Source organism: Cnephaeus nilssonii (assembly GCF_951640355.1).
Source record: "Cnephaeus nilssonii genome assembly, chromosome: 6".
NCBI classification, from domain to species: Eukaryota; Metazoa; Chordata; class Mammalia; order Chiroptera; family Vespertilionidae; genus Cnephaeus; species Cnephaeus nilssonii.
The window spans coordinates 22,145,150-22,159,173 of NC_137077.1; the positions used below are offsets into that span (position 1 = coordinate 22,145,150).

The 14,024-nt window shown below is 37.2% G+C and overlaps 1 protein-coding gene across 1 annotated transcript; it reads right to left on the bottom strand.

Moving 5' to 3' along the window:
* Positions 1–2,419: 2,419 nt before the first annotated feature.
* CLEC2A (C-type lectin domain family 2 member A) lies at positions 2,420–12,644 on the bottom strand (the record flags this gene model as incomplete). The annotated part of the gene is made up of 5 exons (XM_079775514.1): positions 2,420–2,528; positions 4,416–4,519; positions 6,188–6,363; positions 10,436–10,510; positions 12,626–12,644. 5 exons carry the CDS (start codon positions 12,642–12,644, stop codon positions 2,420–2,422), a joined length of 483 nt encoding a protein of 160 aa, XP_079631640.1.
* Positions 12,645–14,024: the final 1,380 nt, after the last annotated feature.

The window sequence follows — 14,024 nt, forward strand, 5'->3', positions numbered from 1 at the left end:
TTACATGCTGACAGTTTCCAGGATTACTTAAAGTCATTTGCTTTTACATAAAGTGCCAGGTAAAAGGAATGATGGGTGGGGTTCATAAAAATCTCCTTTTATCATTATCAGAAAATTTCATCTGCAATGAAGGAATTAAGCGCCATAAAGATATTAAAAAAGGACTTGTTTGTATGTGTTTGCCCTATAACCTAGATACTCCCCTTTTCTCCAGATTCTCTATCACTCTATCTCTTTACATACACTCACATTCCTTCTTGTGAGTACGCACAGATTATAGTTACTTAGGCAGGAAATGTAACAAACACAGAATTGCTATAATTATTCAAATGTTCTGCAGGATTAAATTTTATGACACACCCAGGCAGGTGTCATAAGACCATCTTATTTCCTTGATCTTACTTGTAAAATTAAATTTTTACAAAAATCTATTGTTTGGTCACTTTTAATGTCATTATTTTAGTTTATGTTCTATAGTCTAAGCTTTATAATTCTAATGTAATTATATCAGTGATTATTATTTATAACGTTAGGATCCTTCTTGGTAGATTTTCTCTTGTTTTTAGGATAAAGTCAAAGTTACTATGGTTAGTATCTATAATAATAAAAGCATAATATGCTAATTAGACCAGACAGCTGAATGACCTTCTGGACATCATTCCAGACATCCTTCCAGATGAAGCTGTGGTAGTGGGAGCTGAGGCAGAGGCAGTTAGGGGTGATCAACAGGCAGGCACGCAGTTAGGGGCGATCAGTCGGACATCCCCCAAGGGGTCCTGTTTTTCAAGAGGGTGCAGGCTGGGCTGAGGGACCCCCCCCCCCCCGTGCACAAATTTCATGCACCGGGCCTCTAGTTTTATAATATTTACACATATATTTCTCTAACTTTTAAACTGTAAATGTTGGCTGGCCTATTAATATAGATCCATTTAAATTTGCTTTTCATAACCATCATTGCATGTAATTGTTTACTGTTATTTTGTTTGGACCTAATAGAAATTTCCTGACTTGTGCTCATAATGAGCAATTATGTGTCTTGAATTAATGAGGTTTTGCCTGTAATCATTCACTCAATTTAAAAAAAATATATATATTTTTATTGATTTCAGAGAGGGAAAGATAGAAACATTAATGATGAGAGAGAATCACTGGTTGGCTGCCGCCTACTGGGGATCGAGCCTGCAACCCAGGCATGTGCCCTGACAGGGAATTGAACTGTGACCTCCTGGTTCATAGGTCGATGCTCAACCACTGAACTATATAGGCTGGACTCATTCAACAGTTTTTAGTTCCTTTTGTCACCTGTCCAGTTCCTATGCCCTGCCCTGTTATAGTCTGGCACCTCCAGACCCTTGACACCTGCAGGAAAGAATAAAAAACAAACAAAAAGCAAAACAAACAAACAAACAAACAAACAAAAACGAGTCTGAATGAGAAAAGCAAGTTTTATTTAGGTAGAGAATGAGTCTAGAACTCGAGTTCCTGGAGACAGGTCAGGGGTTGAGCTATGGCCTCGTTACCCCCGGAGTGGATGTAAGCCAATTCATGAGTGAATTGCACACTGTGTCAGTCAGTTCTTGGGATTTTATGTGTTTCCAAGGGTGGGCTGTTTCTGGACTCTGTCGCACCAAATTCTGACTCCACCTTCTGGTTGAGAGGGGTTCTTGTTCCCAATATGGTCCATTTTGGAAGTGTCATGGTGTTCATCCACCCCACCCTTTCTACTTATAGTGTCAGCTTTCATTACGATGGTGACATTTTTAGATTAATTTTGGGGTGATATTGGTTAATAAAATTATACAGGATTCAGGTATACAATTCTACAGTTCATCATCTGTATTGTATTCTGATTACCATCCCAAGGTAAACCTTCTTTCATTACCATTTATCCTCTATTAATCTTCTTCTCTGGTCAATGTTTCCTTGGATTGATCTGGTTGTAGCTTGGATTTCTGTGACCACCTCAGGAGTTTTTTCTGACATAAACTGTTTCCCTTTGATCATGCCTGGAGGTGGGGGCTTTGATAAGATGGCCGAAAGGCTTATCCTCCTATGATGCCCTTCCAGCTTCCTCATTTTATTTGTTGGGAGTTTTCCCTAAATTCTTCCTATCCTGCTACACTTTCACAGCCTCAGAAGTGAAAAATAACTTTAGTCTTTCACTTTATTTTTATTTTTTGTATGCTCACCTGAGGATCTGTTTGTTGATTTGAGAGAGAGAGAGAGATGAGCGGGAAACATCATTTATTTCCTCCTGAATGTGCCCCGACTTGGAATCTAACCTGAAACCTAGGTATCTATCCTGAGCAGGAACCCACAACCTTTTGGTGTACAGGACAATGCTCCAATCCACTGAGCTATCCAGCCAGGGCTAGTCTATTCCCAAACTATGGTAATAATTTTCCAGTTTTTTTCTCTATTAAAATCTAGGTTTGCTGCAAATCCACTTGATATCAACAAATCCCCTTGAACTGTAAACTCCATCAGCATTCAGAAAAGCAAATAATCCATTCCCGTCAATTTCAAACCTAAAAAGGAATAGCCAAAATCAGTTTGGAAACCACTTACAGCTGTAACAAAAAATAAAATTAAGAATACAGTGATTTTTCCCAGCCGGTGTTGCTCAGTGGTTGAGCATTGACCTATGAACCAGGAGATCACAATTTGATTCCTGGTCAGGACACAAGCCCGGGTTGCAGGCTCGTTCCCCAGTAGGGGGCATGCAGGAGGCAGATCAATGATTCTCTCTGATCATTGATGTTTCTCTCTCTTCCTCTCCCTTCCTCTCTGAAAGCAATAAAAATATGTATTTTTAAAATTACAGTGATTTGAAACACTTTATTCCAGACACTGAGCTCCATACTCACCCCTCACTGTATGCTACACAAAAATATGTGTTACATTAAAGAAATGTAAGATTGAATGTATTATTAGTGTAATCTATAACATTATTTAGAACAATGGAAGATAGATATAGGTAGACATGGAAAAGTCAATGATATAAATATATTTCTATTTCTATTACATTTATATATCTACCTCTATCATCTATCTGTCTGTCTATCTATCTATCTATCTATCTATCTATCTATCCATCCATCCATTAGCTATTTATCTATCATCTATCTATCAGGAGTCACTAAGTCTAAAGGTCTCTGAAATTTCTTAAAAAAGCAGTTTTCTCAGACTCATAGATACAGAGAACAGATTGACAATTGACAGAGTGGAATGGGATTATAGGGCTGGGTGAAAAAGGTGAAGGAATTAAGAAATATAAATTGGCAGTTACAGAATAGTCTTGGAGATGTAAATTATAGCATAGGGAATATAGTAAATAATATTGTAATAACCATATAAGGGATCAGGTGGGTACTGGATATATCAGGGGGACCACTCAGTAAAGTACATGATTGTTTAACCACTATGCTATACATCTAAAGCTAATACAAGACAATATTGAATATGTACTATAATTGAAAAATAATAAATAAATAAATAAATAAATAAATAAATAAATAGTTTCCTGGTATATTTTTAGCCGATTTTCCTTTTTAAAAGTAATAAGATTTATATATATATTTGGCACTTTTGAAACATACTGAGACAAAAACCAAAGATACTAATTATAATGTTGTTCTTATTAATTTTCTCTGCTGATGACAAAAATTATCCCTTTTTTGTAATAAATATAATTTATCTTATACACATTTTAATATTTATCTAATTTTAACTAGCACTTAATGAAATATTAAGGCAGGAATACATGTATACAAAAGAAAATTAGTACAGTTCTTATAGGTAAAATAGAATATAAGTCAGGAAACAAGATTCACTCAAGAAATGCTTTCATAAATAAATAATGTTGCTTATGATGGCCATTTGGAAAGTTAAAGACAACTACATGGTCTCTACTTAAAGAAAAGAGATCTTGTATAAATTTAAGTAGTTGGTTGGAATTAGCAAAGTAGTTGAATTTGATTTATCAATAGGAGGGCTGATAAGCAAGAGTTTGACAATGAAAAAATAAAATAGGAAACAATGGAATGGAAAATTTCACTGTCATTTAGCAAGGTAGCAAGAAGATGGGCTGCTCTAGGGCCATGGTCGGCAAACTGCGGCTCGCGAGCCACATGCGGCTCTTTGGCCCCTTGAGTGTGGCTCTTCCACAAAATACCACGGCCTGGGTGAGTCTATTTTGAAGAAGTGGCGTTAGAAGAAGTTGAAGTTTAAAAAATTTGGCCCTCAAAAGAAATTTCAATCGTTGTACTGTAGATATTTGGCTCTGTTGACTAATGCGTTTGCCGACCACTGCTCTAGGGTATGTTTCAGTGTGAAAAGGCACATATCACAACTCAAACCATTTAAGTTTTCTGTGCAACCAGAATACAACCTTTCCTACTAAATTTGAAACTCACCAAGCATTGAATGTGGTGCCATTTGTCCATTTCCAAGACTCTCCTTGTTTTCTGCTCAACCCAATCCAGTGCATAGATGTTTCTGCGTGCTTCTTCAAAAAGTCCTTTCACAAAAATCAGGGCATAATCTATTTGATATTTTAGAGCACACTGCTAAACATGCTTCTCGCCCCAGCCAGATTTTATGATTTACATCTTAACTTGCATGCCCTAATGCTTCAACAACAACTAGCAGCACAGATGTTTAGTTTAGTTTTACCAAAAAGATTTTCACTTTGCTCTTATTTCTTAAATGTCTCTAAGTAGTAGAGTGACTTTATCAAAAAGAGAATAAAAATGGCAAAAATTTAAACTCTCTGATCTGCCCTGACTCTAACTGTCTTTAAAGGTAACTTCTGTTTCAACTTCTAATTCTAATGCATAAACTATCGATATCTTTTAGTCATAGAGTGAATGACAAAGATGATAAACTGATTTGATATGATATCTTTCTGGATGGCAAAATCAGAAGCTAAGCAGTTTTTATAGGAACTAATTCAGCATGTTCTTTAAAGGTGACAGAGAACTAATGCTTATATTTTTCTTTCTGCACAGCTTTGCTCTCAAAAATCATCGAAGAAAGATTTCAGGGGGGAAGGGGTTAAATTGAAAGTATAAGTACTGTTAAAATAGTAAAAACTCAGTAATGAGCTACTTTGACTAAATACCAGAATAAAAATGCCATTGCTGTTGTGTTTTCTCATAGAATCAGAAATCAAACTAACTTCTGAATACCAGGTATTGCAATAAAATATATGGAGTGATGAGTTTAGCCCCTCTTCTATGGGTTCCTAATTATTGGACCACAGACTTAGTAGTCAGCTTTTCTTTACAAACAAACAACTTCCGCTGTTACACTGAGGCCTGGATTCCAAGTCCCTCTTTCTCTGCCCTTTTACTTATTCCATTAATTGTCTCACTTTCTTCAAACTGTATGGATTTTCTTCACATCCTCATCTCTAAATTTTCATATCCTTTGTTTGTTTCAAATTTCCCAGGGTACTTTGGAGAGAATGCCATTGTAAAGGTATTAAAAACAATCTATTTAATAATCTAAGAATACTGAACAAAAACATTAGCTATCTGAACAGTATATGTATTGTGACTAAAGACATACAATCACTGGATAATTTGCTTGTGTTCAAATCCAAGTTCAACAAATTATGACTATGACAATGACTGATACATAATCTCTCTGTGCTTCATTATCCTCACCTTTAAATGGGGATATGTAAATACTTTGTAGGTATTAGTTGAAGATTGAATGAGGTTTTGTTTTGTTTTGTTTCATCTTTATTGTTGGAAAGTATTACAGATTTTCCACCTTTTCCCCCCACTGACCCTTCTGGCCCACATCTGCTCCCTACCCCAGGCCTTCACCACCCTACTGTCTGGGTCCCTGGGTTATGCATATATGCATATAAATTCTTTGGTTAATCTCTTCGCACCCTTCCTCCCCTGCTTTCCCTCTGAGATTCTACAGTCATGCTTCTATGTCTCTGGATCTATTCTGTTCATTAGTTTATTTTGTTCATTAGATTCCACATATGAGTGAGATCATGTGATACTTGTCTTTCTCTGACTGGCTTATTTTGCTCAGCATAATACTTTATAGTTTCAGTGCTTAAAACATCATCTGACTTACATTATTGAGTATTAATTTTTGCCATTTTTATTTTCCTTTTGTACAAGCTTAAACTCTGAAATGATTGAAAACTTTCCCCTTTTCTTACCATATCTCCATGTGTATCAATTGGAGCAAGTTCTGATCCCTGTGAACTGCAAAATATTTTACTGCCTGTCCAATTCTTAGTATCTTTAGAAAAATAGAAACATTTATTTCCTATTCCAATCCATTCTCCTGAACATTTTGTAGTTTGGGGATGTTCTGACGTTTTTTCAGGGTGTGCTGAAAAAAAAAGAACGAAATTATAAAATTTTTTTAAAATTAAAAAGTGTTTCTACTCATTCTGGTGAATCAATTTTATTTTTAAATCCCATGGTCTGAGGTTTGCAAAATTAGCTTCATTCATGGGATAGTGAATGAATTCAATTCTTTCTGCAAGGAAGACCATTTAGTGGCCAAGTAGTCTATTTTATTTTCTTGGCTTCTATTTTGAGAAATGGAACCGATAACCTTTCACGGTCTTTATTGACATTCTATCAAAAATAATGTATAAAATTTAGCAATCAAGGAAGAGACCCAGAGACCTGATTATAAGTTAAGCCTCAAAGACTAAGGCAAGAAATGAAGGATTCATTTTACCTTGAAGAAATGAGAAAGTCGTAGACAAGAGAAGATATCCAAGTTACAGAAGTGAAACTCACCATAAATGATAACAAATCATTGAAACATAAGAGTTAGTAGAACATTTGTTCTACTTCAACAATAGTCAGTGCCAAAGGAGCCAGAATGATAATGAATATATTTATCTGAAAATTGTTTTGAGAATTTACTGTCTCAGGATTTTAGTTAGGTGCTGAGTAATGAGACTAAAAAAAAGTTCCCACCCTCCAAATGTTTGAATAAGTTAATGAAACTAAAAAAGAACCAAGTAAATGTTCAAATGGAGGGCCAACTTTAAAGCCTTCTCTTCTCACTTTGCAGTGATTACTGATTTACTTGTTTGTTTATTTATTTTTTATAATACTCAGAAGTGAATCCAGGCACCAAAGATGGGTAATGAAATATATTGTGTTTGATATTGTACATAGAAAATCCTAAAGACTCCATCAAAAAATATTGGACTTAATAAATGAATTGGCAATGTAGCAGGATACAAAATTAACACTCAGAAATCTATTTTTTTTATACACTAATAATGAGCTCACAGAAAGAGAAACTAAAAAACAATCCCATTTACCATTGCAACAAAAAAATCAAGATACCCAGGAATAAACTTACTAAGGAGGTAAAAGACCTGTACTCGAAAAACTACAGGTCATTGACAAAAGAGATAGAGGAAGACATAAACAAATGGAAGAATATACCATGTTCATGGATTGGTAGAATCAACATCATTAATATGTCCTTACTTCCCAAATCAATCTATAGATTCAATGCAATCCCCATTAAAATACCAATGGCATATTTCACAGACCTAGAACAAACTCCAAAAATTCATATGGAATAAAAAAGACCCTGAATAGCTGCAGTAATCCTGACAAAGAAGAACAAAGTTGGAAGGACCACAATACCAGATATCAAGCTATCTTACAAAGCCACTGTTCTCAAAACTGCCTTGTACTGGCACAAGAACAGACATATAGATCAATGGAACAGAACAGAGAACTCAGAAATTGACCCAAGCTATTATTCTCAATTAAAATTTGACAAAGGAAGCAGGAGCATACAATAGAGTCAAGACAGTCTCTTCAATAAACAGTGTTGGGAAAATTGGACAGATACATGCAAAAAAATGAAACTAGATCACCAACTTACACCATACAGAAAAATAAACTCAAAATGGATAAAGGACTTAAACGTAAGAAGAATACATTGGCAGCAAAATATCAGGCATATGTCATAGCAGTATCTTTATCGATACAGCTCCTAGGGCAATGGAAACTAAGGAGAAAATAAACAAATGGGACTACATCAAAATAAAAAGCTTTTTCACATCAATAGAAACCATCAACAAAATAACAAGAAAGCCCACTGCATGAGAGAACATATTTGCAATGTTATCTCTGATAAGGGTTTAATCTCCAAAATTTACAGGGAACTCATACAACTTAACAAAAGGAAGATAAACAATCCAATAAAAAAAATAGGAAAAGGACCTAAATAGACACTTTTCTAAAGAGGACATACAGAAGGCCAAGAGACATATGAAAACATGCTCAAAGTCACTAATCATCCGAGAGATGCAAATCAAAACGACAATGAGGTACCATCTCACACCTGTCAGAATGTCTATCATCAACAAATCAACAAACAAGTGCTGGCAAGGACAAGAAGAAAAAGGAACCCTCGTTCACTGCTGGTGGGAATGCAGAATGCTGCAGCCACAGTGGAAAACAGTATGGAGTTTTCTTAAAAAGTTAAAAATGGAACTCCCATTTGACCCAGTAATCCCACATCTAGGAATATATCCCAAGAAATCAGAAAAACCAATCAGAAAGAATGTATGCACCCCTATTTCATTGCAGCACAATTTACAATAGCTAATATATGGAAACAACCTAAGTGCCCATCAGCAGATGAGTGGATAAAAAAGCTGTGTTGAATCTAAACAATGGAATACTATGCTGCTCTAAAAAATAAATAACTCTTACTATTTGCAACACCATGATGGATCTGGAGAGCATTATGCTTAGCAAAATAAACCCGTTGGAGAAAGATAAGTATCACATAATCTCACTCATTTGTGGAATATAATGAACAACATGAACTGATGAACAAAAATAGATCCAGAGTCAGAAGCATCAAACAGACTGTCAAACCTCAGAGGAAAGGCAGGGGAGGGTAAGAGGAGGAGGTAGTGATCAACCAAAGGATTTACATGCATGCATCTAAGCATAACCAATGGACATGGGCATGGGGTTGTGGGGGCATGTGCTGAGGGGTTGGAGTGGCTTGGGAGGGGCCAATGGGGGAAAAAGGAGACATATGTAATACTTTAAACAATAAAGACTTAAACAAAAGCCATCTACGGGGCTGGGGGAAGACTAAAAGGGGTCAATGGGGGAAAAGAGGGACAATAAAGATTTAATTAAAATATATGTATATTGTGTTTCAACACTTTTAAAAATTAATCAATTAATCAATGATATAAAGACATCTCATAGAAACCCTTTTCTCCAAATATTTGAATTGCAGATGTTTAAATTGATGACATTGAACTCCTAGGACTCTATAGTGACAGAGGAGACTGTGAGCAAGAAGCATATCCAGTACTCTTGGAAATGACAAAAAAAAAAAAAAACAAGAACCAAGAGTGTAAACTATTGTACTTTAAGTGCTAAAGTAAGCAAAACATGCATAGAGACAATCAAGCACTGAAGACTACTATTAGGCCCTATCTCAGGAATAAAAATCTACCTTGTATTCTTTTCACAAAGTAAACCCATAATACCCAGAAGAAAATGAATGTCTTCCTTTTTAAAAATCTACTCAAACAGAGAAAATTTTGCAACATTACTTATGCTATTATTTTGTATTTTTCAACATAATAGTATAAAATTAAATAAATATTTAATAGAACAACTATTCGTAATATCACTTACTCTTGATCCAAAATAAATTAGAGTAAAAATATACTGCAATTATGGAGGAGTGTTGCATGGTGGTCAAAATATTAGGAATTACATGAGAGTCATAATTTTGGCACTGGAATTTATTTCTAAGAATCTACTTATTCCCTCTGGCCTCTATTCCTTTATATATAAATGGATTTCATAATTATACCTATTTCATAGTCTTGTCAGAATTAAATATATTAAACAAAATGTATTTAATATTAGTTCTTTAACTCACACAAAATACTCTCAATTCAAAATAAAAGTTATTGCTTGCCCAGTGTGATTCAGTTGTTCCCATGCACCAAGAGGTCACCAGTTCAATTCCTGATCAGGGCACGTACCTGGGATGTGGGCTCGATCCGCAGTAAGGGGTGTGCAGGAGGCAGCCGATTAATGTATTTCTCTCATTAATGTTTCTATCTCTCCCTCTTCTTCTCCCTTCCTCTCTCTCTAAAGTCAATAACAACATATTAATTTAAAAAATAGTTATTGCTGTGGCTATCTGACAGTCATCTGAGAATTTATGATTACTTTACTCCAAGATCAAAAAGTACAACAGTTGAGAAGATGACTGTAAAACCTGCTGAACTGGTAGGAACCTGAGGACAAATATCTACAAACCAATTTATTATCCCAAACTGAGAGATTCTGAATTAAGCTTGAAATATAAAAGATATAAAAGCTTAAACCTGTTGAGCATAAGTAGCCATAGAAAGTTTATGAATTAATCCACTCACCTCTAATGACCACTGCAGTAATAGCAACAACAACAGTAATAAAAACTACAAATACAAAAATCTTCAACTTGTGATCTGCAAAAAAATTAAATTAAATTAAATTAAATTAACATCTATACTAATAAAAGGGTAATATGCTAATTAGACCAGACACCTTCAGGACATTCATCCAGATGTCCTTCCGGACAAAGCCATGGTGGCGGGGGCCGAGGCAGAGGCGGTTAAGGGCAACCAGACCAGCAAGGGAGGGCAGTTAGGGGCATCCAGGCTGGCAAGGGAGGGCAGTTAGGGGCGACCAGGCCAGCAGGCAGAGGCAGTTAGGGGCGATCAGGCAGGCAGGCAGGTGAGCAGTTAGGAGCCAGTGGTCCCGGATTGCGAGAGGGTGCAGGCCGGGCTGAGGGGCCCCTTCTCCCCCACCCCATGCACAAATTTAGTGCACCGGGCCTCTAGTTTATAATAAAATTTCCAGAGAAACCCATACTGGATATTTATTATTCATGAATCTAATGTAATAAAACCCTAATATGCAAATTGACTCTAGGGTGGAACTACCAGTCGCTATGACGTGCACTGACCACCAGTGGGCAGACGCTCAACACAGGAGATGCACCCTGGTGGTCAGTACGCTCCCACAAGGGGAGCACCACTCAGCCGGAAGCCAGGCTCATGGCTGGTAAGTGTAGCAGTGGTAGTGTGAGTCTCTCCCACCTCTGCAGCAGTGCTAAGGATCCCTCAGGGGATATCTGAGGGGTCCTAAGCCGGAAGTAGGACATCCTTGTAGGGGTGCCAGACTGCAAGAGGGCACAGGCCGGGTTGAGGGACTCCCCTGCTCCGCCCCCCCAGTGCATGAATGTCATGCACCGGGCCTCTAGCTCTTCCATAATATTCAGTCCAGAAGTTCTCATTAAAAGCATCTCCCTCTTGGTGTTTTGTCTTGAAGGGTTTCTATTCTGAAAGAGCTTCATTTAAAACCAGTCTTTGTAGGTGACATCATGATCTCTGCTACTCAAATTGATAGTCATTGGGCTTGGTAGCAAAGAATAATGCAAAGAGGATATTCAAGTGGAATCTACGGATGTTTCGTGATTATTTCTGATATTATATTTTTCATTGCTTGTAAACAGATGGCTATTTATGAAAGCTACTGGGAGTCACAGAAAATCACCACGATCTGACTAGAATTATCAAGGTATTTCATTAACAAGGGTCAAATTGATGCCTCAGTAAGGAAGAAACTGATGGACACCACCTCAGGAAGATCTCAAATTAAACCTGGATGCCTTTGGGCCTTTTAAAAGTCTCTTGAGCATTTTAAAATAGAAATGAATTTGGGTTTCACAAACTTAACACAAAAAGCATCTAATTCTTTTTTTTTCTTTTTTTAAATATATTTTATTGATATTTCACAGAGAGGAAGGAAGAGGGATAGAGAGCTAGAAACATCGATGAGAGAGAGACATCTACCAGCTGCCTCCCCCCCCCCCCCCCCACACCGGGGGATGTGCCCGCAACCATTGTACATGCCCTTGACCGGAATCGGACCTGGGACCTTCCAGTCCGCAGACCGACGCTCTATCCACTGAGCCAAACCGGTTTCGGCAAAAGCATCTAATTCTTAAAGTAGTAAAGGATACAATGGCCTTACAAAGTACAAAGAAGGTAAGTGGCAATGATTGCTAGAGCAGTTCAGATGGGGTGAGGCGATCACCTAGATTTGGAAGGCAGGAGGAAAGGCACGGTTATTTCCAAAACTGGAAATAGTGGGAATGGGAATCGTAATCAAGAAAGTATAAGGGTCATCAATAGGACTATGATCAGACAAATATCTGTAACGTATATACAAATTTATAAACATCAAACATTGGAAAGAAAGGAAAGTTATAAGGTCATATGACAGAACTTGATTATCGGATACACTGTTTTCTTTATACTGCAAGCAATAACGGGAAGAAGTTGAATGTGTTATGGCCGTTGGAGTACATTAAAACACCAAAACATTAATAAACTAAAATATAAAAGATGATAGATTTTTTTCAAAATACAAAATGCCAAATATCTAATGCGAAAAAAAGAAATAATTGAAATACATATTATAGATACTGAAATGGTAATGTCCGCGTAGACAGTTACAAAGGAAAGAGAAGAAAGCAAACTAAGCCTAACTAAACCAGCAAACAGTTTCCCACTCACCTTGGGGGGAAAGCGGCATCTTGCAGGTAGGAGAACAGCGCTGCAGCTCCCGAGGGTGTGCAGGTGCTGTGCGGCGTGGACAGAGGGAGGAGCCAGCTCTCTCACGGCCCCCTCACCCCCCCCACCCCGCCACACACACATAGGCTCTTTCACGGGGCGCATGCCCAGTAGAAGCCAAGTGAGGCAGCAGAACCAAGAAGCATGCGCAGTAGGAGCCAAAATGGTGACCATAAAATGGGGGAGTGCACTAACCTGGGAAAGTCTAGGAAAGAGATTGGATCGTTTGAAAGAAAGCCTATTCTTCCCCAGAGGAGGAAGTATATGGAAGCTTAGCCAGGACCGTGAGGTAGCCACTACCCTATGGCCTGCCTGCTCTCTGCCTCTCCGTGTGTGTGTGTGTGTGTGTGTGTGTGTGTGTGTGTGTGTGTACTGTCACTCCGAGTAGTCACCTTTTGCTCTAATAAATCTTGACACTATCACTAAACTCCTTTGTGAATGTCCCTGGAATTCTTTTCCTGAGACACCATTGACGAACCACAGCCTCCGGTAAGAGTAATTAAAATAAGAGTAAATCCACGAAACTTTCAAGTGCTAGCTAATGCTTGTACTATACATCTTGCTGCAGAAAATAGAAAAAAAAAAAAAAAGACATCTGCAAGAGAGGGCATATACGCAATCACTCAGGAATTCCTTTATTCACGTTAGCCAGATGTGAGCTGTTTCTTCCCATCCTTGGGCTCTGCAGGTTGAGACAGGGGAAGCAATCTTGGTTATAAAATGGGACAACTTCTTTCTTATCTGTAAAGGAACTTTAAAAAAAAAAACATTTATATTGGGGTGTAATACACATACCCTGAAATTCACTCCAAACGTCTTCATCCACAAGCTTGTGCCCTCTCTTGCAGGCATAATACTCTACATGTTCTCCTAAATCTCTTACTACTTTACAGAAATGCTTACTTTAGTAGTTTTCCTCTACAAGTAAATTGTCAGCATTCTTAAGCTGTCCTGAGTTTGGGGTTTTGTTTTTGACTCACCCAGTGAAACGTACTTATCCAGGGTTCTGGCCTGTCTTAACTAGTTCGGAAATGATGGCAGTATGAAAAAAGTAGGTTACTAACATATGACTAACTGAATGCTAATGGAAAAACAAAATAGTTTTCAAATATGCATCAGAAAGAGTATGAACAAACTCATACTTGTTTTGATCAGAGATAAAAAGTAGATTTGTTAGTTTCAGGAAGGGAAAGAAAAATAGACTCATTCATAAAAAGAGTATCATGAAATCAGGAAAATATTTTTATCCTCAGGCAAGAAAAACATGCTAAGTGGCATTTTGAGTGCTACACATGGAGAGTAGTATCCATATTATTATAGGACTCCATGCTATTTCTTGGCA